Below are 27,879 nucleotides of genomic sequence, written 5' to 3'. Positions count from 1 at the left end.
GATCATGGGTGTACACCACCATGCCAGGCTTACTGTTCGCTTTTCTTGGGGTTGGTGGTGGAATGGTTAGGGACACCATGAAAAATGACTGAGATGCTAAGAGTGCCTTGAACCTAGAAAGTTTGGGATCTCTGCATCACACTCTTTACAAAAAGTTGTTTCCCACAATCCCGTGAGATCCATACTTGCATTTTCTAGCGAGCCAAGAAAGACGTGCAGCTCACTTGGCGGCCGCCACCAGCGGGGACAGTGGGCTGGGGCGGGCAGTGTAATTCAGACCAGATCCTGAGTGACTGTCAAGAATGCAAGCTGCCTCCTTGGATGGAGCACAGGGTATGAGAACCCAGGCGCAGAAAGACAAATGCTGCATGTTTCCCCTCACGAAAAGTCGATCCCACAGAAGCAGAGCAGAGGGGTGGTTACCAGGGGCCGGGAGAGCGGGCGTGGAGAGGAAGAAGGTGGCTCTGAGGGACTGGGCCGCCCTCTCGCTGCTCCAAGCCTCCGTCTGATCCCCTGTGGCTGGGGCGGTGGCAGATCCTCACCCAGAGCTGCTCTGAGAATTCAGTGCAGGACTACAGCGCGGTGCAGAACCGGTGTGCATGGTGTCTCAGTCCCTGCCGACGGCTATATCCAGAATCCCTGAGAGTGGGGAGTCTGCAATAAGCAGAAATGTATCTGGTCTGTGCTTTTGGAGGAGGGGTGGCGTCCGGCTGAGAGGATTCTCAGTGTACTGTCCGAGGCAGAAGGCAGGAGGGCAAGAAAGGGTGAGCTCAAGCGAGCAAAGGGCAAAGGAGCTTTTGTGAGGGGTCTGCTCTCTGGACAGCTGACCCACTCCAGAGGAGACACCTACCCATCGGCTCTGCAAAGCCTCAGGACCCAGCACTGTTGCTTCAGACATTAAGTTTCAGATGTGTGACCTCTGAGGGAGACATTTGAACCATAGCACACCGGGTCCCATCCCAGCACGGCTCCCCTCAAACAAAACAAAAAACACAACACTCGGTGAGTTGCAATGTAAAGAGCTACCCATTTAATGGATATTTATTGAGCATCTATTATGTATACATGAGACAATGCACTAGATTCTGGGAATGTAGCAGTGAACAAGGCAGAAAAAAGCTCTTTCCCGGTGCGGCTGATGTTTTTCTTTTTCTTTTTTTTTTCTTTTGAGACAGGGTCTTGCTGTACAGTTCAAACTGGCTTTGAACTCACCATATAGCCTATGCTGGCCTCAAGCTCATAGGTGATCCCCCTGCCTCAGCCTCCTGAGTGCTGGGATTACAGGTGTGCACCTCACACCTGGCAGGGCTAATGTTCTACCAGGTAATAAACAGTCAACATAATGCATAAGTAAATCTTTGAGTAATAGTGCCGAATACTGTCAGCCACATATATAATTTTATTTATTATTTTGTGGTGCTGGAGATTGTGTGTGCTAGGCAAGTGTCCTACTATTGAGCTTCACCCCTAGATACAAAGTAAAATTAACATGTAATTTAAAGATTTCCAGTAGCATCGTATAAAAGATAAAAAGAGGTAGGCATGGTGATGCATACCTGTAATCTCAGCTACTCAGGAGGCTGAGGCAGGAGAGTTGCAAATTTGGGTCCAGCCTAGGAAATTTAGCCAGATCTTGTCTCAAAAACAAGCAAACAAACAAAGAAACAAGGCTGAGGATGTAGTTCAGTGATAGAGCACTTTCTTATCGTGTGAAAGGCCCTGGATTCCATCCTCAGCACTGCAAAACTAAAACAAAAAAAGATGAAGATATTTAATTAAAATTATTTTAAGTTTATTTAAAGAACTATACATATATTTTGGTACCAGGAATCAAACTCAGGACCTTGCACTTGCCAGGCAGGCACTTGTGCCACTGAGCTATATCCTTGGCCCCTAAAACTGTATCTATAATAAAATTGAAATTAAATATAATTTGAAATTATTTTAAAGTTAAATTTTTTTGTGTATGTGGTACTGAGGGTTGAACCCAACAGCACTCTACCACTGAACTACATCCCTAGCCACCCCTCCAGCCATTTTTTTGAGATAGGGTCTGGCTAAATTGTCCAGTTTGGCCTAAAACTTGTCATCCTTCTGCCTCAGCCTCCTGAGAAGCTGGGATTACAAGCCTGTGCTAACACATGTAGCTACTTTAAATTTTTTATTTCTTTGATTTTTTCTTTTTTTTAAATTTGAGACGGGTCTCACTACTTGGTTCAGGCTGGCCTGGAACTCATGGTGATCCTCCTGCCTCAGCCTCCCAAGTGCTGGAGTTATAGGCATGTGCCACCTTGTCTAGCTTGATTTGTATTGTTGAGACAATACAATGTACTGTTCAATGTAGCTATGCAGTCTAGGATGGTCTTGAACTCCTTTGATCCCTTTTTCTCAGTTGCCAGGCCTGGGATTACAATCTTGTCACGCCTGGCGTAATTTTGGAAATGTAAACATTAAACCAGTATATCCAAAATACTGTCATTTCACAAGGGGCATCAGCCATGTTCCAAGTCCTCAACAGTCACATGGGGCTGACGGCTACTGTACTGGATGGTACAGGTGTCAAGGGTACAGGAAGCTAAGAAATCCTGTGCAAAAATGAAGTTAATTTGGGCTAGGGTTCCATGGAGCACCCTGGACATGGAGGGGACCATAGTTAACCAGTCTTTCTTCTCTGCCCTCCTGGTTTGACTTTTCCAGCCGATGGCTCCTAGCTCGCAGATGCCTGAAAAATCTGTACCCTTATCCTTCAGAAAGTTTGTGGCTTAGGGGTAGCCCCTCAGCACCGCTGCTTTTCTAAGAAATGATGTGTGTCCTCTGCTCCTGGGCTTGGGGTGCTCTCCCTTGAGGAATGCTGTCAGGCTTTTGGCTGCAAGAGGGAAGGACTGGGTGAGGTGAGTAAGGGTTGGGCCTGTCTTTATTTAAAAGTTTGATATGTTGTTCATCACAGATTTATTTACTGTAATGTAAAACTTAAAAAAAAAATCAAGCCACATGCCATCAAATCTGGCCTCCTAAAATGTACAAGTGAGTGGTTTTTCATATATTTCCAGAATCCTGCAACACTCACCACAATCAGTTCTAGAATGTACTAGTTTTTGATTTTTGTTTTTTTGGTACCGGGAATCGAACTCAGGACCTGGCGCTTGCCAGGCAGGCGCTTGTGCTACTAAGCTATATCCCCGGCCCAATCTTTTCTGTTTTTGATTTTTTTTCTGGAATGTTCTATTACCCATGAATCAGCCATTGCCCATTCTCATCTCCCACCAGCCCCTGGGGCAGCCATGGAGCTACTTTCTCTATGCATTTGCCTACTCTGGTCATTTATGTAATGGAACGAGGTCTCTTGGGATGGTCTTCTTTCACTTAGCACAGTGTGTTGTGACGTGTTTCAGGACCAAATAATCCACTTTTCTTTTGTGCCAGTATGGGGATTGTCCCAGGCCTTTGTGCCCAATAGGCAGGTGCTTCACCACTGAGCCACATCCTAGGGGTTGTACACGTTTTGAATCAGGGAATCTCCCTGAGTTGACCAGGTTGGCCTTGAACTTGTGATCTTCCTGCCTCAGCCTTCCAAGTAGATGGGATTACACGCGTGGGGGGCATACCTGGCTTGAATAATATCTTTACTCAAGATATGGATAGGCCACACGTTATCCATTCCCGTGTTGATGGGTATTTGTGGTTTTCCCCCCATTTTTTGGGCTACCTGAAGGCTGCTGCTGTAAAGGTTTGGGTGGACATGTTTTTCATTCTTTTGGGTTTAGTATTAATTTTATTTTATTTTTTATTTCTTTATTTTTTGTGTTTTTGAGACAAGGTCTCACTATGCAGTTCAGGCTGACCTTGAGCTCACTTTGTAGCCCAGGCTGGTCTCGAACTCTCAAGGATCCTCCTGCCTCAGCCTCCCGAGTGCTGGAATTACAGGTGTGTGCCACCACGCCTGGCTTAATTTTAATTTTTAAAATATATGTCACCCAGAAGTCTCGAATAAGAAAGTTTTTTGGGTGTCCCTTAAGATTTGTAGCTGGGACAACCTAGTCCCACACCCTGCAAGTCCTGTCTCTTGCTGCTTTGGGGGAGTTGTTCTGCCTCTCAGAACCTGGATTTCCTCCTGTGTAAAAAAAGAGAGGCAACCAACCCCTGTACCTATGCTCAGTCCTAGGAGGCTATAACGAAGATGCACATCTCAGACCCAGGACAGGCTCTGGTGCACAGCAGCTTTACTCGGATTTATACGGGGAGGCCTGGTGTTAGGCCTGGGTTTGGTGAGAGGGTCCCAAAATGGCGGTGACCTAGCTCTGCCCTTGGGAGCTGGCCCAGCGGCCTCAAACTTCCTGCTGCTTCTCCTGAAAGAAAGGCTTTTTTTCCCCCACTCCCGGCCTGGGCCTGATGACCCCACAAGGCCCTTGGGGGTGGAACCCACGGCTGCTCGCTGTGGCCTCCCTGGCTCCCAGCACCTTCCATCCCGGCTGCCCAGGCCGCCTCCGCCTCCCCGCCCCTCTCCCGCTGGCGGAGGCCATGGCTCCTGGGCTGCCATGAGGCCTGCTCTGCAGGGCTGAAGTCCAAAGTTCAGTCCCTTGCTAAGCACACGGATAAATATGAACCTTGGAGAATTTCCCCAGCTCCAATGTAAATAGAGCAGGCAGGGGCCCTGATTCACCGGCCTCTGGGGCCAGGGTTGGGGGTTGGGGGTGCCCAAGGGCTTGGCTAGTGGGGTTTGGGGGGGCAGTGGGTGCAAGGAGCCTGGCTTGTGACTGCCAGCCGACCGGCAAGTAGACGGCCTGCGCGGTGGGTGGGGGAGGCGGCCAGCCCGGTGGCCCCGGGCCGCGTGGCCGCTGGTGGCCGAGCCATGGTTTCTAAACTGAGCCAGCTGCAGGCAGAGCTCCTGGCGGCCCTGCTCGAGTCGGGCCTGAGCAAAGAGGCGCTGATCCAGGCCTTGGGCGAGCCGGGCCCCTACCTGCTGGCTGGAGACGGGCCCCTGGACAAGGGCGAGAGCTGCGGCGGGAGCCGAGGGGAGCTGGCCGAGCTGCCCAATGGGCTGGGGGAGACGCGGGGCTCCGAGGACGAGACGGACGACGATGGGGAAGACTTCACACCGCCCATCCTCAAGGAGCTGGAGAACCTCAGCCCCGAGGAGGCCGCCCACCAGAAAGCGGTGGTGGAGACCCTTCTGCAGTAAGGCCCCCTCCCCCGCCCTCCCCGGCCCCAGGAAGGAGCCCGCGGCCACCCTGCGCTCCTGCCCACTCTGCCCCTCTGCGGGGTCCCAGTTCCCAGCCCGGCCGCAGGAAGTGGGGATGTTCTGCCCCAGGGAAGCTCCGGGCTGGAGGGAGACGTACAAGGGTCCACAATTCAAACGCCAGGAGGTGGTGGAGAACTAGCTACCGAGGCCATCTGTACTCCCCACATTCTAACTGGGCTGCCGAATGCTCAGATTGTAACTCGGGGGGACCAGGAAGCACTGCTAGGCAGCGGGGCTGAGGCTGGGGCTTGGGGGGCTTCCCTAGGCCCCCTGGGACTCAAGCACTTGGAGGCTGGGAAGCCCAGGTCTTTCTTACCTGAGGCAGACAGATGGAGGCTGGGTGGGGGCTGCTCCCTCTTCCTGGTGGCCACAGGTCCCCCACTTGGCCTTTAGGCTGATTAGAAGCCTCCCCATTCATCCTGTACCCCTTTGCTGTCCTGTACCCCATCTGCTGGCTGGCTCCCCATCTCCTCGGTGAGAACTGGGTGGGTCCTGAGCTTGATGCCTCCCCTCTCCTCAGCAGAGCTGACCTGGTTACTAATTACCCATGTACTTTATTATTTCTCTTTTGTTTTATAAATTTATAAACGGCAAAAGGCTCTGATAAGGCCTGTGATCATTAACCTGCAGGGACAGTGGCCTGGAGAGGCCTGGGCCAACCAACCTCCCACCCAGTGGGGGTGGAGGGTGAGGACCCTGGGGTGGGAGGAGTGGGACCTGGGGGCCTCGGGGACTGCTCTTCTCTAAAGGTCCCGTAGCCTTCGTCCCCACAGCTGCATCTTTGCAAAGCTTTAGCGCTTGCTGTTGAGACTTCCTGTGTCAAAAGGCCCATAGTGCTCAGAGGAGTCCTGGGAGGTAGCTGTTGAGAGTCCTGCTTCACAGATGGGGAAACTGAGGCTTAGGTGGGAAAGGAGCTCTGTCAGGGGCCTGGGGCCCGCGCAGGGCGGGGTGTGTGGCTGAGGAGCTGGAGAAACTGCACCAAGGTGGCTCAGTGTGTGGGGGACCTATCTTTTCTGTCCAAGGTCCTGATCCCGGCTTGCTGTGGGGGAGGGCCGGTGGACCCTGGCCTTCCCAGAAGTGTCCGGGAGTCTCCGGAGGCCCGGGACAGGGGGCAGGGGAGCAGTCAGGCCCCCTGGCTTGGCAGGGAGAGGAGGGCAAAGGGCTTCTGCACTGCAGGGGAGGGGCAAAGGGCCAGGCCTCGGCAGACCCAGGGCGACCTGGATGGGGTGGGGCTGGGCCTGGCCTGCTTGGGGCCCAGGTGGGACCGGGGGGCTTCGGGGTGCAGATGGAGGGAAGGGGTGCCAAGGGCGGTCTTACCTGGTTGGGTGGGGCCCCTTTGGTGGGGTGGTGGGATGGGGGAGGCTTGGTCTTCAGCATTCGAGAGGGGGAGCAGAGGTCAAAGTGCTCCTGGGGACTGGCAGAGACCTGGAGGCCGAGGCGGAGACTGAGGGGAGCGGGAGGAAGAGAGAGGAAGAGGAGAAGATGGACAGCGAGGGAGGAGAAGCCGGGCAGGCAGGGAGCCCCGGGGGAGAGGGGCTCAGACCCAGCGGGGAGAAGGGGCAGGGGAGAGAGTGAGGCGGCCAGGCAGGGAGGAGGCTGGGTTTTCTTTAATGCTAACAGCATGCTATTTACTTTCCATTTAAATTTGAGATGTTGCTATAAATTATCAACCAGCTCCTTGTTCCTGTAGAGTTTATAACTAACTACCTGGGTTACTTATTGTTCAGGTAACAAAGGGGATCTGAAAAATGCCCCAGGGATAAAAGTGGGGCTTTGAGCCCTGGGGCAGGGGAGGGCACCCCGGGGAGAGGGCTGGGGAAGGGGGCTGGGGAGTGGGGAGGTTGAGGCTGGAGAGATGCTATGGACACAAGTCACAAGGCTGGAGAGGACAGTGTCTGGGAAGAGGCAGGAGCAGGTCTTGAACCCCAAGTCTCCCAGGGGGTGCCCCATTTTTTGTCTTTTTGAGACAGGGTCTCACTATACAGTTCAGGCTAGCCTTGAGCTCACGTTGTAGCCCAGGCTGGTCTCAAACTCCCAACGGTCCTCCTGCCTCAGCCTCCCGAGTGCTGGGATTACAAGCATGTGCCACCACGCCCGGCTAGGGGTGCCCCATTTTTGAGGCCACAGCAGGAGCTTGAATTCTCTCCTCAGAGCTCTACCCTTAATCCAGAGAAGAGACTTCAGGCAAGTCTTTTCCCCTCTTCTGCCTGAGTTTCCCAGCATAGACAGTGAATAAAATCCCAGCTCCCTGCCTTAGTGCTATCCCTACTGGCCCACCAACTCCCTTGACATCTCTCCTCCTCATTGACTTTCTTCCTTTTGCACTGGCTTTGCTATCCCTTAAGACCCGGGCTGATTCTTACCTCAGGGCCTTTGTGTGTGCTGCTTGCCCTGCTCCAAACCCTGTTTTCCCAGTCCCAGCTTGTCCCTTTCCAGCTCAGGCAGCTGGTTTCCGTTTCCTGAGCCTTAGTTTCCTCTGCAAAGCAGAGATGAAACTAACAGAGCATTAAATAGCATGATACTTGCAGAGCTGCGTATGCAGTATGGGCAATAAATGGTTGCTGGCCCTACTATTTTAGGCAGCCCCATTTTACAGAATAGCAAGTTGAGGCTCAGAGAGGCAAAGTGACTTAGCCAAGGTAACTGTTCCGAGTAGCAAGTGCACATTTGTCTGTAGGTTTACACCCCCATCATTCTTGCTTTTCAACTCCAGCGGCACCCACCTCTTTACAGTGCTTGAAAGCTCATGAAGGGCTTACAAATGCACACACCTCGTTTTCCTTCTTGACAGTCTCTGAAACGTGAAATATCTTCAGCCCTGTCTCACAGACGAGGAAACTGAGGCACAGAGAGGTTAAGTAACTTCCCAGGGCTGCTCAGATGGTGGGTGGCCATGCTGGAATTCGAACTCGGATCTAAGACCCCCGCCATGAGAATCTGGCTCTTCCTTCAGAGCAGCGGCCATGACTTTGGACCCCACAGAGCAAAAGCCCCCAGACCATGGCTACTGATTGGCCTGGCTGGGGGCAGATGAGAGGCAGGGTAAGGGCAGAGCTTCATGCTTCCTGGGCTCTTCTGTGGGGCTGGGGGCCACAGGCTGACACTGCTGGTGAGGGTGATGAGGCCGAGGACAGCACTGTCCACTACTAAGCCCTAGGACAAACCCCAGCCGGCTGCAAACTCTCCGTCCCCGTTTGGAACTCCTTTAATTCTCTGGAGAGCAGCATGGGTGGACGTGGATTTACCCCACGTATAGGCAGATGGCTCATGGGAAATCTTCCCTGGGGCTTTGGCCTCTTAGTTTTGAGTTGGGGAAGATGGGAAGATGTCATGCGTGTGTGTGTGTGTGTGTGTGTGTGTGTGTGTGTGTGTGAGGGAGAGACAGAGAGAGACAGAGAGAGACAGAGAGAGACAGAGAGAGACAGAGAGAGACAGAGAGACAGACAGACAGAGAGCCTGTTTCAGTAAATTCTACAAAAACACATGACTTCTTCCAGAAAAGGGGAAGACAGATCCTCTTGGCTTTTTGTCCGCTCCCTGGCATTTTAAATTCACTTTTGTTGCTGTGAATTTGTTGTCCAGCTCTACTAGGAACTGTCTGAAAAGTCACGTTCCCAGGAGCTCACTTGAATCACTTGACCACTTTCGCTTCCCATTTTCCCGTCCAGGTACCTGAGTGGTCTTTGTAATAAGCGTAGCAGTGTCGTAGTGCCTGTCGGCGGAGGGTGGCTGGGCTTGGTTTTATCTCATCTGACCTGTTGACCTGGTGTGTATGTGAGAGAGAGAGAGGCAGGGAGGAAGGGAGACAGAGAGAGAGAGAGAGAGAGAGAGACAGAGGGAGAGAGAGAGAGGATGTGAATGAGAATATAACTACCCAAGGGACAGCGGCAGGAAGTGAATCTGTAGTCTGGGCCTAGAGGACAAGCCTGACACCTTGGCAGTCACCCTCTGTGGAAAGGAGAGGGGGAGGGGAGGCAGGAAGGCGATGGCGGCGGCTGGGCAGGAGGGAGGCCATCAGATAAACATGTTTGCTGGAAGCACAGGCTGGACTTTGGACTGCCCTTCCTGCCTAGCTCTGACTCCTAGCTCTGACTGGCACCTGGGAGCGGGCAGGTGGGGAAGAGAGGCGCCCAGGAGAGCCGGAAGGCAGGAGAAAGAGAAGCTGGGAGAGGCCTTGGGGGTCCCAGCAACACAATACATACCTATTTTTTTCAGTACTGGGGATTGAACCCATTGATGCCCTATCGCCACACATATCCCCAGCTTTTTAAAATTCTGAGACAGGGTCTCAGTAAGTTGCCCAGGCTGGCCTTGAAGCTGTGATCCTCCTGACTCAGCCTCCCAGAGTGCTGGGAGTGCAGGCATGTGGCGCAAGAGCCAGCTAGGTCACCTTGGACAAGTGACTTCACCTTTCCCTCTGAGCCTCAGTTTTCTCACCTGCAGAGTGGGCAACCGTGTCATTCTTCCTTCCTAAGATCACCGTGACATTTAAATAGCCAGCCTGCAGCACGGTGCTGGCTGAGCAGATGCTCCAGGACCATTGTAGCTTGTGTGTCCTCTGGTGTATCGTGCATACACAGACGGTACGGGGGAAGCCTCTTTGCCTTCCAGATACCGGACGAACCTCGGCCTGGCCGCAGGCAGCACTCCCGCCGTGGGGCATACAAGGGAGGTCCCGCGATGTCACAGGCGGGTTTTGCTGGGTGCCCTGGTTGTTGCTAGTCTCAAGGTGTGGCAAGCAATGAACAGCATGTGCCATTTGTCACATGGGCAAATATCAGAAGGCTCTGATTCTAGAAGCAGATTTCTGGGTCAAGCAGGCAGAGGTGAACACAGGCTTTGGCATCACACAAACCTGCGTTCAAATCCCAGGTCAGGGCGGGGCCTGGTGGTGCTCATCTGTTATCCCACTACGCTGGGAGGCTGAGGCAAGAGGATTGCAAGTCTGAGTCATTTAGCGACGTAGCAAGAACTTGTCTCAAAATAAAAATAAAAAGGGCCGGGGATATGGCTCAGTGAGAATGCCCTAGGTCCAATTCTCAGTAATGTACATACACCCCGCTCCCAGCCAAACCCCCTCAGTTCTTCCTGCTTTAGCACTGCTGTTCTTTGATACATGCCTGTCTCTGAGGGGTGGGGTGGGGAGTCTGAGAGAGTGGGAGAGGAAGAGAGAATTTACAGTGTACTGTGCATACACTGCGAGGCCTTCCGGTCCCTACTGGGAGACGCGCACATAGCAAAGGACGGGGACGTGAGTCACAGAGGCCTCCAGTCCCTTGCGTCGCTCTCCTGGAAGAATCTCTGCACAGAATGAGATTCTCGTGCTCAAACACATGCAGTGTTGATACAGTGAGGCCTCTGAGTGCCAGCCCTAACCCTGTCACCTGGGCTCCACAGGAAAACAGCTGCCTGCCCCCAGCTTCGGGAAACCAGCAGGGCTGCTGCCTCAGGCTCAGCGCCCACTGCCAGGCCTTCTGATCCTGTGTGATTTTTGCCTGATTGGCTGACTTAGACCTGAGTCCCTTTCGATGGTGTAGGAATCCGGGAGACTGGGCCTGTGACCCTGAGTGAGAGACGCAAGTGACACAAGCTTTTTAAGCTTCAGCGGGCCTGGCTGTAAATGGGGACAATCCACATTTTTCTGTTTTTCTTTTTATTGTGTATGCACGGCACTGGGGATCAAACTGAGGGGTGCTCTGCCACTACATCCTCAGCTCTTCTAGTTTTTATTCTGAGACAGACTTGCTAAATTGCCCAGGTGGGACTTCTACTTGAGATCCTCTTGCCTTGGGTTTATTATAGGTATGAATCACCAGGCCTGGCTCTCTGTTTTTCTTTTTCCAATAAGTTTCCCCCATGCATCCATCCATCCATCTCCACCTCACCCCCCATCTGTCCACTCTCTTCAGTACTCAGCAATGGCGCAGTCTATGTCAGGCCCATTTTGGGCACTGCGAACCAGACCATTGCTGCCCTAAGGTGTTCCCCACTTCTCACAGTGGAGAAGACACATTTAAGATCCCCAGGGAGTGCCGGGCATGGTGGCACACCCTTGTAATCTCAGCACTGGGGAGGCAGAGGCAGGAAGATTGCTGCGAGTTCGAGGCCAGCCTGGGCTACAAAGTGAGCTCAAGGCCAGGCTGAACTGCATAGGGAGACCTTGTCTCAAACACACACACATACACACACACACACACACACACAGATCCTCAGGTAGGATGGGGAGGAGCTTTAATGGAGGTGCCCAGGTGAAGTCTCACCCACCCGGGGTTGCCCAGGCTCAGGCGGGGGTCTCGTCCTGTCCACGCATGCCCATGTGTTTGTGCGTCCGCGGGGTTGTGCCTCCGCCCTCTATTCCCGAGTCCAGGTGAGGCTCCTGGGCTCCGTAACCGTTTTTACTGGCAATGCCCACGCTCAGGACTGACGCCGGCTCAGGAACCCAGGATGCCAGCCTCGGGATGCGTGAGTACTCGCCTAGCCGACCCGGTCCTTGTCCTCCTTGCAGGGAGGACCCGTGGCGCGTGGCGAAGATGGTCAAGTCCTACCTGCAGCAGCACAACATCCCGCAGCGGGAGGTGGTGGACACCACCGGCCTCAACCAGTCCCACCTCTCCCAGCACCTCAACAAGGGGACCCCCATGAAGACGCAGAAGCGCGCCGCCCTGTACACCTGGTACGTCCGAAAGCAGCGAGAGGTGGCGCAGCGTAAGTACCCCCCAGCCGGGTCCTCCCTGCAGGGGTCGGGCCTCTCCTGACTCAGGCGGGGCTGGGACTCCACCCATTACACAGACAGGGAGAGGGAGGGGAAATCAGTGGGATTGCGCCCACGTCCACGGCCTGTCCATGCCCCACCTTCCCCACCACACCCCCGGGAAAGCTAGTGTTTCTGGAGCACTTACTTTGCACCAGGCCCAGTGCAGAGCATTAAAGTCTCTCTAAGTGGTGAGCACCGCGGTGGGAAGGGTGATCTGCTCCACTTCAGGGACACAGAGGTTCAGGAAGGTTCACACGCTGGAAGCATAAACTTTAGATTAGGTCTTAAAGTGTCAGTCAAATTTTGACCTATGGAGACGCAGGGAAGGATGCTCCAAGCAGGAGGAACAGCGTGAGTAAAGGCTCAGAGGCAAGGCTCTTTCAGAGGAGGCTGGATCTGGAGTGTGTGACTGATTCATGGTGCAGTGCTGGGAACTAAGGGTGTTAGGACTAAGGGTGGGTGATTAGTACATCAGTCCACTGATTGGTTTGGCACTTCCCTCATCCTGGTAGCCTGGAGACAACATAAGGGACGGGAAGAGGCTTGTCTTGCTCCTTGTTGCTTTGCTGTCTTCTGCCTGCCATGAACTCTTTGTCCTCTGCCATTCCGCCCTGCCTTGGAGCCAGCCAATTATGGACTGAAACCTCCACAAACTGTGAGCTAAATAAACCTTTCCTCCTTTAACTTTGGGTGTCAGGTATTTTATATCAACGGTGAGAAAAGTAACTGAGATACTCATTAAGTCAAACTTGAATCCTCCTGCCTCAGCCTCCAAGAATGTACCAGCGTGCCTAGCTAAAACTTTTTTGACATTTAAAATTTTTCCATTTTTAAAATGGTTCTGGGGATTGAATTCAGGGGTGGGGATGGAACTCAGAGTCTCATGCATATAGGCAAATGCTCTACCCCTGAGCTATACTCCCATCCTTTTTAAAAATCTGTATTTTGAGACAGAGGCCTTATTGATTTGCTCAGGCTGGCCTCGAACTTGTGATCCTCTCACCTCAGCGCCTCCCCTTCTCCCAGTAGCCAAGATTCTAAGCACATATCACCTACTGACTAAGTTTCCAGTTTTTGGAAAAAGCAAATAAATACTTGCTTTAAGAAAGAGAAGAGCCAGGCATGGTGGTGCATGTCTGTAATCCCAGCACTCTGGGAGGCTGAGGCAGAAGGATGGCTAGTTTGTGCCCAATTTGGGCAAGTTAGTGAGGTAGTGAAATCCTGTCTCAAAATAAATAAAAAGAGCTGTGGATGCAGCTCAGTGTGAAAGTGCTGGGCTCAGTCCCTAGTACCAAAAAATGAAACCCTTTCCCCCAAAAACGCAACAACAGAACAACAACAACAACAACAAAAACCCAACAAACAAAAACAAAGCAAAACCAAATAGGTATCCTGCCCCTAAAGCAGCCATGGCGTCTCTAGGCTGTCCGATCTCCTTCCAGAGAGAGTTTATGCACACACTGCCTGTAAGATAGAGGTTTTTTTTGTTGTTGTTGTTCGTGGGAAGACAGTATACACAATGTTTGGCACTGTGCTTTTTTTCTCAGCAATAAATCTTGTACATCTTTTCACATCAGTATTGAGAGATTGGTTGACTTTACTTGCTTTAGGGGCTACTGGCTGTCATTTGCAGGTGCCATGATTTCTTTAACTGGTCACCTACCAAAGGACCTTTGGGGCCTTTCTGATCTGTGATTGTAAAGAGCATCTGTATCTATACGAGCCCATGCTCACAGATGAGCCTGTCTGGAGGAGAAATTCTTAGAGGTGAAATGCTTGGTCACAGAGGCAATACTGCACAGTCCTGTATAGATACAGGAATGGCAGAGCATGTCTATGATCTGTTACTTTGGAGGCTGAGGCAGGAGGATTGCAAGTTCAAGGCTAGCCTGGGGAACTTAGTGAAACTTTGCTTCAAAAGAAAAAAAAAGCAGGGCTGGGGATGTAGCTCAGAGGCAGAGCACTTGCCTGGCATGCATAAGGCCCTATGTTTAATCCCCAGCACTGAAAAAAAAAAGGTGGTACCAATGTATACATCCATGAAGAGTGTAGATCATGTTAAACAATTAATATGAAACATGTAATTAATATATAAATAAAAATTACTAGTAATATTTATATTATATATATTATAATAGAGCTTTCTTTCTTTTTTTTGAGACAGGGTCTCACTAGATAATCTAGACTGGCCTTGAACTCACCATATAGCCCAGGCTGTCATCGAACTCATGGCAATCTCCCTGCCTCAGCCTCCTGAGTGGTGGGAATTACAGGAGTGTGTCACACGCCCCATGGAGGGTTCACTTTCAACTGAAAGTGATACACGCTTCGAAAAATAGTACATAACAGTACATTCTGGTACTGTTTTCATTTGTATGGGAAGAAACAATAAATATTTATTTTGAAAATCTGTTAGACTAGGCTTAGCTTCTGAGAGAATCTGATGATCTTCTCTCAAAACTATCACTGGAAGAAAATTTACAATATTGCATAAAGTACATTTTTCCTTTCTAACAGTTGTAAATGTAATCGAAGATTTCAGCCTAGAGTCAAGAAGAAAGAAGCAAACTGTGCCCCAAATCTCTACCTCCTGAAAATTTTTCACTTGAAAAGAGAAATTGGAAGATTTGAGATGCGGCATATTCAAAATATGCCTGAATGATTAGAACTCTTTCAGTAACAAGGGTCAGAACCCCAATTCAAGTGGATTTAAACAACAACAGCAACAAAAAAGAATCTATTGGCTCATGAATGTGAGTCCAGGGCAGATTCAGGCGTGGCTAGATCCAGGGGTTCAGATGATGTCTGCACAGAGCTGCCATCCTACCGGCCTTGCAACCCCAGAGGGAAAAGAATTCCTCTTTTCAGATACCTCAGTTAAATGGACTCTTTCTATTTTTAATAACGTAAACTTTTAAATGAAGTCTAACATAGAAAAAGTGCACAAACATTAAACATACTGCTCAATGAATTTCACAAACCGAGCACACCAAATGTAACTACCAACCTGATAAAAAATGCATAACCGGCTCCCCAGCAGCCCCATCTCTACTCAGTAGGATTAATCAATAATCCTGACTTCTGTCATCATAGGCTAATTATGGCTGTTTTTGAAGTTTATACAAATTGAATTACATAGTACAGTGGCTTCTTTCGTCCATATTATGTTGGTGGATTCACTCATGTGGCTCCTTGTCATTATAGATTGGCCATTCTCATTGCTGTGTGTGAATATTCCATTGTATGGATACAATATATCATTATTTCTTCTGCGATGGACGTTTGGATTGCTTCCGATTTGTTGCTATTGTGAACAGGGCTGCTATGAACATTTCAGTACATGGTTTTTGCTGAAGGTGTGTATACACTTCTTGTGGCTGTGGAATTGCTAAGTCAAAGAGTAGACATAAGTTTGGCTTTGTAGACACTGTTACATAGCTATCAATTCCAAGCAGCAGGATTGGAAACTTCTAGGTGCTCCTGGAATTTTGCCAGCACTTAGTAATGTCAGTCTTTTTCATTTCAGCCAGGATGGATGTGTGTTGGTTTTGCATGGTGGTTTTAACTTTCACTTCCTTTGTTTATTTTTATTTTTTGCAGTACTGAGGATTGAACCCAGGCCCTTTGCACTGGGCCACATTCCCAGCCCTTTTTGTTTTTTATTTTGAGACAGAGTCTAAGATAATAAGTTGCTTGGGCTGGGCTCAAACTTGTGATCCTCTTGCCTCAGCCTCCCAGAGTGTTGGGATTACAAGGATGACCACACCTGGTTTAACTCATTTCCTTGATAACTATGGTGGGTGTCTTTTTATATGGTCATTGGACATTTGGAGATCCTCTTTAGGAGTAATTAGTCAAAGAGTTTACTCATTTTTCTCCTAGGTTGTCTGCTTTTTTTTCCCCCGATTTATTTGTAGGAATTAAAAAAATACCCTGATTTAAAGTCCCTTTAAAAATATGTGCACTGCATATATATTCTCTCATTCTGTGGTTTATCTTATCCCCTCTAAACTTGATGTCATTTGATGAGCAGAGTTTATGAATTTTTAACTTTATAGTTAGAGCTTTCTGTATCCAGAAATCTTTCTGTATTTTGAAATCTTTGTCTAACCAAAGGTTGTGAACTTATTCTGCACTTAGTTTTATTTTACTTTTCACATTTAGAGCCACAGTCTAGCTGGAATTTTTTAAATTTTTTTTTTTTTTTTGTCTTTTTGAGACAGGCTTGTGCTATGCAGTTCAGGCTGGCCTTGAGCTCACTTTGTAGCCCAGGCTGGTCTTGAACTCACAATGATCCTCCTGCTTCAGCCTTGCATGTGTTGGGATTACAGGTGTGCACCACCATGCCTCGCCTCTGGAATTTTTTTTTTTTTTTTCGGTTTTTCTCTGGTACCGGGAACCGAACTCACGACCTTGCGCTTGCCAGGTAGGCGCTTTTGCCGCTGAGCTAAATCCCCAGCCCCTGGAATTTTTTTTAATATAGGGTTTGGGGCAGAAAATCAGGATTCACTTTTTCCCTTACGAGTTGCTTCAGCCTGTATTCTTCCTCTCAGCTTATTGATGAAGACACGAGTGTCCAGGATTCATTTTTTTTTTTCCCTATGTAATTGGCCACCTGGCTTTATTTATTGAAAGAAGATCAAGGAAGCAGTCCCAGTGGCCAGGGGCGTGTGGCATTCCTGTTGGCTGGAGTGATGTCCCCCACCTCATCCAGGTGGGCTGAGAAGGAGGAAGGAATATTCCTGAGGAGATTCAGGGTGTTGTTTCTGGCAGCAGAAGAGAATGACACTGTGACTTTAAAGGCATGTGAATGAATGAATGAGATGTTTGACTAATGGGGCTTTATCAAAACAGCAGCAGATGTGATCAACATGTTCTAATCATCATCAGCAGCAGCATCATTTTCTGTGGTACTGGGGACTGAACTCAGGGTCTCATGCAGGCTAGGTAAGTGAGCTACCACTGAACTACTTCCCTTGACCTTTTATTTTTATTTTTATTTTTTTGTCTTCTTGAGACAGGGTCTCACTATGCAGTTCAGGCTGGCCTTGAGCTCACTTTATAGCCCAAGTTGGCCTCAAACTTGCAACGATCCTCCTGCCTCAGCCTCCCTCATGCTGGGATTACAGGTGTGCGCCACCATGCCCAGCCTCCCTTGACCTTTTAGAAAAAGTTTTAGACAGGGTATTGGTAAATTGCCCAGGGTGGGCTCAAAGTTATGATCCTCCTGCCTCAGCTTCCTAGAGTCCCCAGGATTATAGGCACATAGCCCTTTTAATTTTTGAGAGAGAATCTTGCTAAGTTGCTCAGGCTGGCCTCAAACTTGTAATCCTCCTGCCTCAGCCTCCAGAGTAATTTGGATTATAGGTGTGTGCCATCATGCCTAGCCTACGTGTCCTAATTATGAGAGGCAATGTGATAGGGTGTCTAAATGTAAGCTCAGCTTCAAATCCTAGCTCTGGCACTTATCAATTATGTGAACTTCAGTTAAGTTTCCAGCCTTGCTGTGACTCTTTCCCACATCCATACACTGGGGATAAAGTGGCATCTGCCATGGAGGGCTGTCTCCATAAAATTTATTGGCATATAAAAAAGCAAAAGCTGTTATTATTATATGTAGTCTTCCTGTCAGATTTCTCTGAATTTCTCCCTCCCTTCCCCCATCAAATCCACAGTGGCATGAGGTTATCTGCTTTGCATATTTAGTACTTAAAAACCTCAAACTTTTTTTTTAGACAGGGTCTCAGTATGTTGTTCAGATTGGCCTTGAACTCACTATGGAGCCCAGGGTGGCCTTGAATTCATGGTGATCTTTCTGCCTCAGCCTCCCGAGTGCTGTTTAAAAAAAACTCAACCTTTTAATTTTAAAACACGTGTGGATGTACAGAAATATTAGGAAGTTAGTACCGAGAATTTTCATATACATTTTCCCTATTACTAACATTAGCTTGATATATTTGTTACAATTAATAAATCAGTACTGAAATGTTGTTATTTTTAAGTAAAGTCCATCCTTTATTCAGGTCCTGCACGTTCCTTTTCTGTCTCAGGATCCCATCCAACATGGATCCATTATATTTAGTTGTTGTGCCTCCTATGGCTCCTTGTTTTTGACAATTTTTTAGGTTTTCCTCACATTTGATGCCCTCGGTGGGGTAACTTTTAAGCTGAAAAGTTTTAGGTTTTGGAGTCAAGTCACAGCGTTTTGTACCCCGGGTTCTGGTCATGGCCCCTGCCAGCCTGGACCCATACTGTGTGTACAGCTGGAAATGGAAGCTGGGTGTGGCAGTGCACGCCTGTAACCCCCACACTCTGGGAGACTGAGGCTGGAGGACTGCAAATTCGAGCACAGCCTGAGTGACTTAGCGGGACCCTGTGGCATAATAAAAAAAATCTGGGGCTGTGGTTCAGCATGAATGTCCTGGGTTCGAGCCCCAGTCCGTCCCCCCCCCCCCTCGTGGATATATGAGTCCATGGAGCAGGCGTGAGCGAGTGTGTAAGCACAGCTGCAGATGATTCTGAAATCTGGGCCAAGTGGGCTCCTAGCAGCGGGCAAGGCTTGGCTTTGGCAACTCCCTGCCTTTCCCTGGAGCACTGGACCCTGAGACTCAGATGGTGAGGGCTCTTCTCCCTTGTGCTCATAAAAATCCCTGAGTAGTCAACTTTCTCATTCTTTTCGTGGCCTGCTCAGGGACGATCTGCTGGACAAATTGCCAGTAAAGTGGAGCCAGCTGACGAGGGCTGGGTGGATCTCTTTCTTTCTGGCCAACACTTGCATTTCAAGCTGATTTCCAAATCTGGAGAGTTGATGATATTAACTCGCAGTCTACCCAGGAGATAAAGCTCCAAGTTGTTGCTCTACAGTGCAATCCTCAAAAACTATGCAACTTCCCTAGGCCTTACTTTCTTCACCTATAAAACAGGAATAGTAAATGTGCCAAGTCTGAGTAAATGCTAATCTTCACTGGAGCCTTGTGTTGAGAAGGCTGGAGATCATATCTTGGCTCACTAGAAAAAGTATGCAGGAGTCGATTAGTCATGTCTGCCTTGGGCACAGGTTAAGGAAGCAGTGGCGTGTGTGCTGTACGTTTGTCATTCCTAGATTAGATGATTTTTGAATTCTAGTTGTAGACTGGTTCAGCACCCTGGGAATGGGAGAGACTCAGGGGCCTGGTTGGGTGAGCTGGCATGGGAAGGTAGAGTGGTCTGCATCCCACTTATGGCTCTCTGTGCCTACAGAGTTCACTCACGCAGGGCAGGGCGGGCTGATTGAGGAGCCCACTGGTGATGAGCTGCCTACGAAGAAGGGGCGGAGGAACCGTTTCAAGTGGGGTCCAGCTTCCCAGCAGATCCTGTTCCAGGCCTACGAGAGGCAGAAGAATCCCAGCAAGGAGGAGCGAGAGACCTTGGTGGAGGAGTGCAATCGGTACATGGCTGGCGGGTGGTGGGGATGTTTGGGCAGGGCTGAGGCAGGGTGACTTGGGCCCCAGGGAGGCTCTGCGATCCTTGAGTGCTTGTGCTGTGAGTCCATTTAGTCTGGCCCAGGAAGTTGAGCAGACTCAATGTCTGCTCAGTGTCTTGAACTTAATTGCATCCCTAGCATCCCCCACCCACCTAAGCAACCCTTTCTGGACTGCTCATCCCCTCCATGACCCCATGGCTATCTTGCTCACATTATGACTAAGGTCAGAGAGGCTAAGTCACTTGCCCAAAGTCATACAGCAGTAGTGGTGTTGAAACCCAGATGTACCAGGCCCAAGCAGGTAGAGCTCAACCTCTCAGAGCCCTCCCCCACCTCCCAGGTGAGCGCTCTTTCAGCCTGGCTTGAGGCTCACGGTGGTCACCTCTGCAGGGCAGAGTGCATCCAGAGAGGGGTGTCACCATCACAGGCTCAGGGGCTGGGCTCCAACCTCGTCACCGAGGTGCGTGTCTACAACTGGTTTGCCAACCGGCGCAAGGAAGAAGCTTTTCGGCACAAGCTAGCCATGGACACGTACAGCGGACCCCCACCGGGGCCTGGCCCGGGGCCTGCGCTGCCGGCCCACAGCTCCCCCGGCCTGCCGCCGCCAGCGCTCTCCCCCAGTAAGGTCCACGGTGAGTGCTGTGTGGTGGCGCTGGTGGAGGAGGGTGGGACGGCAGGTAGAGGGGACAAACGGGGAGGGAGGTGGAGTTGGGGAGGGTGCCCCGTGGCAGCAGCCACCCAAACCTCCTAGCCCTTCAGTTTGATTCCATCTACCCAGTTCACCGCGCCACTCCTTTGACACTGTCCACGCCACCACATTCACTCCCCGCTCCCTTCCTCCAGCCATTCTCCTCCATCCGCCGGTCCACAGCCCTCTGCGCATCTACGCCCCTCCCCTCCCCCACGCCGTCCCGTGATTGTCAGTTCTCCGCGCCGGCCATCCGTTCCCCCCACCCCGCTCCGTCTGCCCTCCACCCACCGCGTAGCCCTCTACCCATCTACACCGCCCCATTCCGGTCCCTCCACTCTCGTCCCGGACGTGGTTTGGTTCCTCCTGCTGCACCCTCTCCCTCCACAGCCCTGCTGCTCCATCTGCTCACGGCGTTCCACCGCGGCACACCCTTCTCCCCTCTGTCCGGCTTGATTTGCGTTACTGAATTGAACACACTCACTTCAGATCTATCAGTTCACACCTCTGTAGTTCAACTCAACTCAATTCGGTTACACTCCACTCGATTCCACTGTGTTCCATGGATTATAATCCAATTCGGTTCCTTTACATTTAGCACAGTTTAATGCAAACAGTTCAACGTGAACATCATTCAGTGAAATCCAGTTAATTTTGTGTAGTTATTTTTTGGTATCTGTAGGGGATTTGTTCCAGGCCGCCCTGCTGATAAAATCCAAAGATGCTCAAGTTTCTTACATATTTTGGGGGGTAATATTTGCATTGAGCCTACGCTCGTTCTCCCATGTAAATGCAACATAATTATACTGTGTTGTTTAGGGAATGACAAGAAAAAACCGAGTGTGTGGGGCACACTTTCAGTCTGTAGTTGGCTGAATCTAAGGATGTAGAAGCCACGGATGCCGGGGGCTGACTGTGATGCTCAGTCCAATGTACTCCAAGTCTATTCGGCTCTGCACAAATTGAAACTCTACTTAGTTCAGGTTCAGGTCACCTAGATCTGGTTTAATTCAGCCAACTCAGGGTCATTCTGTTCAACTCAGTTCGCGTCAGTTTCATTCCATGAGTACGCATTCAGCCTCATTCCATGATCTTTTATTGAGCACCTACTGTATGTCAGGTTGTGCTGGGAAGTGCAGGTCAGAGCCAATGCAGTGCAGTCTTTGCGCTCAGGGAGGTGGAAGCAGCCAGTGCAGGGTAGGGCCTGAGGTGCTGTTTAGGCAGTTTGGGAGTTGCATAAAGAGAGATGGGCCACTGAGGAGATGGCCCTGAGCAAACCAGTGCCGTCTAGAGCGCTGAGGCCGGTGGCAGGTGTGCTCAGGAAGTGGGTGCTGAGGCCGGACACTGCTCTCCCCTCCAGGTGTGCGCTACGGACAGCCTGCGGCCAGTGAGGCGGCAGAGGTGCCCTCCAGCAGTGGCGCTCCCTTAGTGACAGTGTCTACACCCTTGCACCAAGTGTCCCCCACAGGCCTGGAGCCCAGCCACAGCCTGCTGAGCACCGAAGCCAAGCTGGTGAGCGTCCCCGTCTGCGGTGGGAACCCTGCCCAACCCCACTCTTCTTTGCCTGGGAAACCCTGGCGTGGTCCCCTGGAAGGCAGTATGGGGATCCACCTTGATTCAGTTTGGCTTCCCCTTGCAGGTCTCAGCTACTGGGGGCCCCCTGCCTCCCGTCAGCACCCTGACAGCCCTGCATAGCTTGGAGCAGACATCCCCAGGCCTCAACCAGCAGCCCCAGAACCTCATCATGGCCTCGCTGCCCGGCGTCATGGCCATTGGGCCCGGTGAGCCCGCCTCTCTGGGCCCCACGTTCACCAACACAGGTGCCTCCACCCTGGTCATTGGTAAGCTGGTGGGGGTGGGTGGGCACCTGGGGGTGGGCAGCGGGGCTCCTGCAGAACCTGGGAGCTGGGAGGAACCCGCGGGATCCATTCATGCAACACGCGTTTTCTGAGTGCCTACTGTGGGCCAGGCAGCGCCCTATCTCAGTGATACGTGCGCGAACCAAACAGATCAACATCTCAGAGAGCTGAGTGGGGAGGCAGGCAGTAAGCACAACACAGAACTTCCACAGTACCTGAGAACATCAGAAATCCTCGGGAAGTACAGAACAGGGTGGGGGGATAAGTGTTTTGTAGGTTTTTTCTTAAGCCCAGCAAGGCTTAATTTGCAGGGGCTATTATGCAAGTACATGATATCGCTCAGTATATACAGAAATAGAAGGGAGTGTGGAGCTAAATCCAGGACCTTTGTACTGCCATGGAGCCCCAGGGCTCCTGGGAACCCAGCTGGACAACCTTTGATCTAATCCCTGCCTTCCTCTCCCACCGGCCCACATAAGGAACTAAGCGCTCACATTGAGAGTGAGTTGCTAGGGGCGCTTAAGTTGGTGGCAGGTCCCAGGGCACCCCCTCTGCTCCAACCCCTCTTCCAACCCCTAGGCTCTGGGAAGCAGGGATGGCGCCCGCAGGGGTCAGGGGGACAGCGGGGTGTGAGGATGCTTGGCTGACACCTGCCCTTCCTGCCCCAGGCCTGGCCTCCACTCAGGCCCAGAGTGTGCCCGTCATCAACAGCATGGGCAGCAGCCTGACCACCCTGCAGCCAGTCCAGTTCTCCCAGCCGCTGCACCCCTCTTACCAGCAGCCTCTCATGCCACCCGTGCAGAGCCATGTAGCCCAGAGCCCCTTCATGGCCACCATGGCCCAGCTGCAGAGCCCCCATGGTGAGCGCCCCTTCCCCGGGTCGGGGGCTGGCTGAGGGTGGCACGGGGGAGGGAGGCGGCCTGGCAGGTGTTGTGCGTATGCATCTGGTCCAGCGCCAGTACGTCTGTTTCTGCAAAGCTCTGTGTGCACACACGCCTGTGCAGGTGGATACCCAGCCCATTTCAGTGTGCGCGGCCAGGGGCTCACTGGTTGGTGTTCCCAGTTGTGTGTGCATGTCCACGTGTGGGACACAGGCCTCAGCCCTTTCTCTGGAAGCCTTAGCTTGGTGGGTATGCATCACACACAACCCACACAGGGCCTGGGCAGCACCCCGGGCTCCAAATCCTACTGTTGCCGCAGTAGGAAGTGAGCTCCGTGGAGCAGGCTAAAGACTCACCTAACCTCCTGCTCAGCTCAAGTGGGGTTTTGCCATCAAACAAGCTTGGGGGCCAACCTTACAGAAATCTTTTGATTTCACACCTTTTTGGAATTTAGGATTGGGAAAAAAGGTTGTGGACCCATATATGTCTCTGTGTATACACAGTTGACAGTGCACGTATTCATGTGTGCATGTGGGTGTTATTGTGTGTGTGCTTGTGTACTGGGGCTTGAACCCAAGGCTTTCTCACTGAGTTACATCCTCAGGCTTTTTTTTTTTTTTTTTTTGTCTTTTTGAGACAGGGTCTCGTTATGCAGTTCAGGCTGGCCTTGAGCTCATTTTGTAGCCCAGGCTGGTCTCGAACTCACAACGATCCTCCTGCCTCAGCCTCCTAAGTGCTGGGATTACAGGTGTCCACTACCACGCCTGGCTTTTTTTGGAGACAGGGTCTCACTAAGTTGCTAAATTGCCCAGGCTGGTCTCCAATTTCTGATCCTTCTGCTTCAGCCTCCTAGAGTGCAGGGCTTATAGGCGTGTATAGGTGTTACACTTCTTTCCGAGTCACTGTGAGAATAGTATGTGTGGAATGTCTGTGTGCTTCTTGGGGTCGGGGAGCTGCAGGTGAGACACTAGGTTACATACTGGGGAGGCGTCCCTCTCCTTGGTCATTCCGACAGGCCACCTGCCCTTGCTTCTGAGGCACCCCCACTTAGTACAGCAGCGCCTGCACTTAGAACGGCAGGGCTTGTGCTTAGTCCAGTAGCCCTTGTGTCTGTGCCTAGTACAGCAGCACCGCACCTGTGCCTCCACTTCCCTCTCATGCCTGCTGTCATCGGGTGGCCGGAGGAGTTGGAGGTGGCTCCTGCCCTTCCTTAGGCTGTCTGCCATCAATCCCAGCTGAGCAGGCACCTGTACTGAGGGAGAGGATCTGTTCCTTCTGTCTGGAGCCCCCCACTTTGGACATCAGCCATGGGTCCCCAACTACTGTTCCACTGGGTATTCAGCAGGCCCCTGTTCCCCCTTCCCCCAGGGCACCAGTCTTGGCCTCAGAGGGGGGCATTTAGGTTGGCCCAGGGTACCATGTCTGCGTCCTCCTCCTCTCCCTCCCTCCCTCCGACAGCCCTGTACAGCCACAAGCCCGACGTAGCCCAGTACACACACACAGGGCTGCTTCAGCAGACCATGCTCATCACTGACACCACCAACCTGAGCGCCCTCGCCAGCCTCACACCCACCAAGCAGGTAAGGCCCGGGCTTGCCTGGCCTCCCAGTCCTATTCGAGCCTCCCTCTTCATGCCCCAGGGGCTCAAGGGGCTGCTCTGCTCCTGCAGGTCTTCACCTCAGACACCGAGGCCTCCAGCGAGTCGGGGCTTCATGGACCAGCGTCCCCGGCCACCACCATCCACATCCCCAGCCAGGACCCTGCTGGCATCCAGCACCTGCAGCCTGCCCACCGGCTCAGCACCAGCCCCACGGGTGAGCACCCTCTTTCGGATGTCTCCCAGTCCAGGTATAGGCGCTGTATGTGGTGGACGGTGGGGAGGTGGGGGCTGCTTCCGGCCTCCTAAACACAGCCCAGCGAAGCGCAACGAGCATGCACAGCCACAGGCTGCGGGGCTGGACTCACAGGAAGAGCTCAGGACTAGACCGAGAAGGGGATTAGGTAACTAAGGACGTGGCAGCGAGGGGAACAACGAGCAGTAAACTGGGTCAGAAGTGACTCGCAATGTTTGGTTTGCCTCTGCTCAAGGCTTTATAGTCTTTAAATTAGTGGCCAACATTTAAAAACTAGCTTTCACATAAAATCCAACTTATCTGGGGAAACTGGAGCTGGAAATTGGGCCCACCATCCCACTCTGCCCACATGTCCTTACCCCAGCAACCCTGGAGGCCCCCACTTTGCAACTGCGACGTCATGGCCAAGAGTGGGCACCCTGGGGTCAGGCTGCTAAATCTGACTTCAGGCAAGTTGCTGCCCGTTTCCCACTTTCCACCAGGATGGCTCGAGTCAGTACTGAGGGCACCCCATTGGCCAGCTCTGGGCTTTACCCCTTGAGGCCTCTGCATTATTGTCCCCACTTTACAGATGAGAAAGTGGACACTCAAGGAGGTGATGGATGTGTCTCATTTCCCAAAACTACTGGGTGGCAGAGTCAGGATTTGAACCCAGGTCCAACCACAAAGCCTGCCGGTTCTCTTAATCTCTTCCATCAGTCAGGGTTCTCCTGAGACACAGAATAGGCGATCGCAGGGAAGAGTTCTCTTACAGAACTGGCTCACAGTGGTGGGGGCTGGCATCTGTCATCTGCAGGGGCAGTGGCTGCAGGTGGACACCCAGAGAGGTCTCAAGACTGCAGACTTGTCGTCTCTGGAAAACTTCAGTTTCTGCTCTTAGGGCCTTTGACTGATTAGATGAGACCCACCCACGTCATCGAGGGTCACCTCTGTTAAGCCAGTTGACTATCAGGTGTTAACTATGTTTACATAGTACTGTCCCAGCAACCCCTTGATGAGTGTTTTTTTTTTTTTTTTTGATGAGTGCTTGATCCAGCCTAGCTGAGTTAACACACAACCTAACATCACTCCACATGGCCTGGGCTTCTCCAGTGTTCCCACTAAAAGATCCGGGGGTCACTTGCTGGGTGCTCCCAGAGCCTGGCTAGGAGACTCCCCTTGGTAGGAACTGAGGGTGGAGGCTTGGCTTTGGGGGTCTGTACCATGCTACGATTCAGGAGGGGAGGCCATGCTTCTCTTTTCCCGAGCTCCCCTAGGGTCGGGTAGCTGGGGTGGGCCTGGGGTCTTGGACAGCAGCCAGCAGCCGCGTTTGCCTCTGCAGTGTCCTCCAGCAGCCTGGTGTTGTACCAGAGCTCCGACTCTACCAACGGCCACAGCCACCTGCTGCCATCCAACCACAGCGTCATTGAGACCTTCATCTCCACTCAGATGGCTTCCTCCTCCCAGTAACTATGGCAACTGCCTCCCAGGCGCTGCAGCCTGCCTTGCCTGCTGAGGGCGTGAGGACAGCAGCCACCACTGATGCCTGGGGTACACAGGCTTCCCAAGCTTCCACTGCCCTCCCTGGAAACCTCTGCCTTGGTCCCCACCTTGCTCTGCCAGCATCAAAAGGGGACAGATCACCTGAAGAGGGCTGTGAGTTGCACAAGAGAGGACCCTGGAGAGCTGGGCAGCACAGCTTGTTCCTGGAAGGACTCTGCAGGGACTATCCTGGTACTTGGGATAAAAGACCTGTTACCTGGAACGAAGCGGGCAGCTTTTGACTCTGGCATCACCGGTCTGGACCTGTGGGAAGCCCAGGGCCCAACAAGAGCCCCTGGTGGTCAGAACTCTCACTACACAAGCTTGAGTAGCTGTGACTCACTGCGCTCTAAGAGACCCTGGATCAACGTGGTCATGTCACTGCTGCACCCACCAGGTCAACCACCCTGCCCCAGCTCTTCCAGCCAGTGACCCCGTTTGTTCCTCTGCACCACCCTCCTGCATACGCACCCCAGTGGCTGCTCTGTGCCAGGGCCTGGAGCTCTGATGCCCATGGTGGGGGCGGGGGGGGGGGGCTCAGGCTAAGCAGGCTAAGCAGGCAGACAAGCAGTGCTCTCCCTCCTCGTCCAGTAGGAGCACATCTCATGGACATCTGTTCCCCTCATCAGCCTGCCTCTACTAATTAGGCCACTTCAGGGCTAAGAAGTTATTCTTGCTCTTGTGGGTGCCCTATGACTTGTGCCAAGTCCAGGTTCCACAGCAGCAGCTTCTGCAGACTCAGGGACCTACGGACCCTTTCCTTGCCTGGGAGACACTGCTGAGGTCAGCGGGAAGCAGGGCCTGAGCAACGGGCAGAGCTGAGATGTCCAGAGGCAAAGAGCAGGGACATCAGCAGACAGAGGCTCCCGTGTGGCCCGGACTGATGCTTGGGGGCCCCAGGGAACTGGCAACCGCCCTGAGGAGTCTGAGTCCTTGGTGACACTGGGAGGGACAAAGCAGCCGTGTGAACCCAGGGAAGGGGTGACCTCATGTGCTTGGGCCCACTGCAGAGAACCTGAGCCTCTGTGAGCTGCCTGCAGCTGGGCCTGAGGACGGGCGCAGGGAGAGCTGCACCCCTTGCAGCTTGTAGCCAGTTATGGGTAAGGCTGGACATTTATTTAACTTTTAGTAAAGTCAATGAGAAATGTACATAAACTTCCTGTTGTCTGTGAGTCACCCAGCCGGGGGCAGGGCAGGCAGCAGACGGACGAGGAGGTGGGCCAGGGTCTGAGCAGGAGGGCTCCAGGGGAAACTCTCACACAAGCTTTTTTTTGGTGATTGAACCCAGGGCCTTTGCACTGAACTACATCCCCAGCCCTTCTGAAAAATTTTTTGAGACAGGGTCTTGCCAAATTACTGAGTGGCCCAGGCTGGGCTTGAACTTGTGATCCTTCTGCCTCAGTCTCCCAGTGCACTTGGGTCACAGGCGAGTGCCTCCATGCTTGGCTCCCCACCCATTTTTCTGCACCCTGAGAGACTGAGGCAAGGTGAGGAAGCCAGAATTCCACCTTCACCTTGGGCATCCGCTGCATGCTGCAGCAGATCCCTGCTGCACGGAACTTAACCCACAAGTGCTGCCACGCTTCCCGATCCTGGAAGGGGGTGACGGAGCATACCCTGGG

The 27,879-nt window shown here is 52.0% G+C and overlaps 1 protein-coding gene and 1 long non-coding RNA gene across 3 annotated transcripts; one reads left to right on the top strand and one right to left on the bottom strand.

Moving 5' to 3' along the window:
* Positions 1-3,900: 3,900 nt before the first annotated feature.
* Positions 3,901-27,412, top strand: Hnf1a (HNF1 homeobox A). Of its 2 annotated transcripts, none has more exons than XM_013520476.1 (10): positions 3,901-5,175; positions 11,745-11,944; positions 19,233-19,419; positions 19,846-20,087; positions 21,504-21,655; positions 21,783-21,963; positions 22,671-22,862; positions 24,342-24,463; positions 24,553-24,697; positions 26,058-27,412. In XM_013520476.1, the coding sequence occupies exons 1-10, from the start codon at positions 4,850-4,852 to the stop codon at positions 26,183-26,185; spliced, it is 1,875 nt and encodes a 624-aa protein (XP_013375930.1). In that variant the 5' UTR covers positions 3,901-4,849; the 3' UTR covers positions 26,186-27,412. The 2 variants fall into 2 exon arrangements, with proteins under 2 accessions (XP_013375930.1, XP_005396547.1); XM_005396490.1 differs by having other exon boundaries at positions 21,783-21,984.
* LOC102005562 lies at positions 5,797-6,823 on the bottom strand. The gene is made up of 2 exons (XR_262853.1): positions 6,557-6,823; positions 5,797-6,110 (listed from the first exon to the last, which is right to left on the bottom strand). It is a non-coding gene; the product is annotated as an uncharacterized LOC102005562 (long non-coding RNA).
* Positions 27,413-27,879: the final 467 nt, after the last annotated feature.

This window comes from Chinchilla lanigera, unplaced genomic scaffold (genome assembly GCF_000276665.1).
Source record: "Chinchilla lanigera isolate Chin_1 unplaced genomic scaffold, ChiLan1.0 scaffold00054, whole genome shotgun sequence".
Classification (NCBI taxonomy): domain Eukaryota; kingdom Metazoa; phylum Chordata; class Mammalia; order Rodentia; family Chinchillidae; genus Chinchilla; species Chinchilla lanigera.
Note: the sequence above shows the minus strand (reverse complement) of the source record. Positions and strands in the feature narration are given on the sequence as shown.

Excerpts from the sequence above, each read along its gene's own strand:
- Hnf1a (XM_005396490.1), top strand. The coding sequence starts at position 4,850 with ATGGTTTCTAAACTGAGCCAGCTGCAGGCAGAGCTCCTGGCGGCCCTG. Across the intron at positions 21,656-21,782 it reads TGAGCACCGAAGCCAAGCTG|GTCTCAGCTACTGGGGGCCC; the intron begins GTGAGCGTCCCC and ends TTCCCCTTGCAG. Across the intron at positions 21,985-22,670 it reads TGCCTCCACCCTGGTCATTG|GCCTGGCCTCCACTCAGGCC; the intron begins GTAAGCTGGTGG and ends TTCCTGCCCCAG.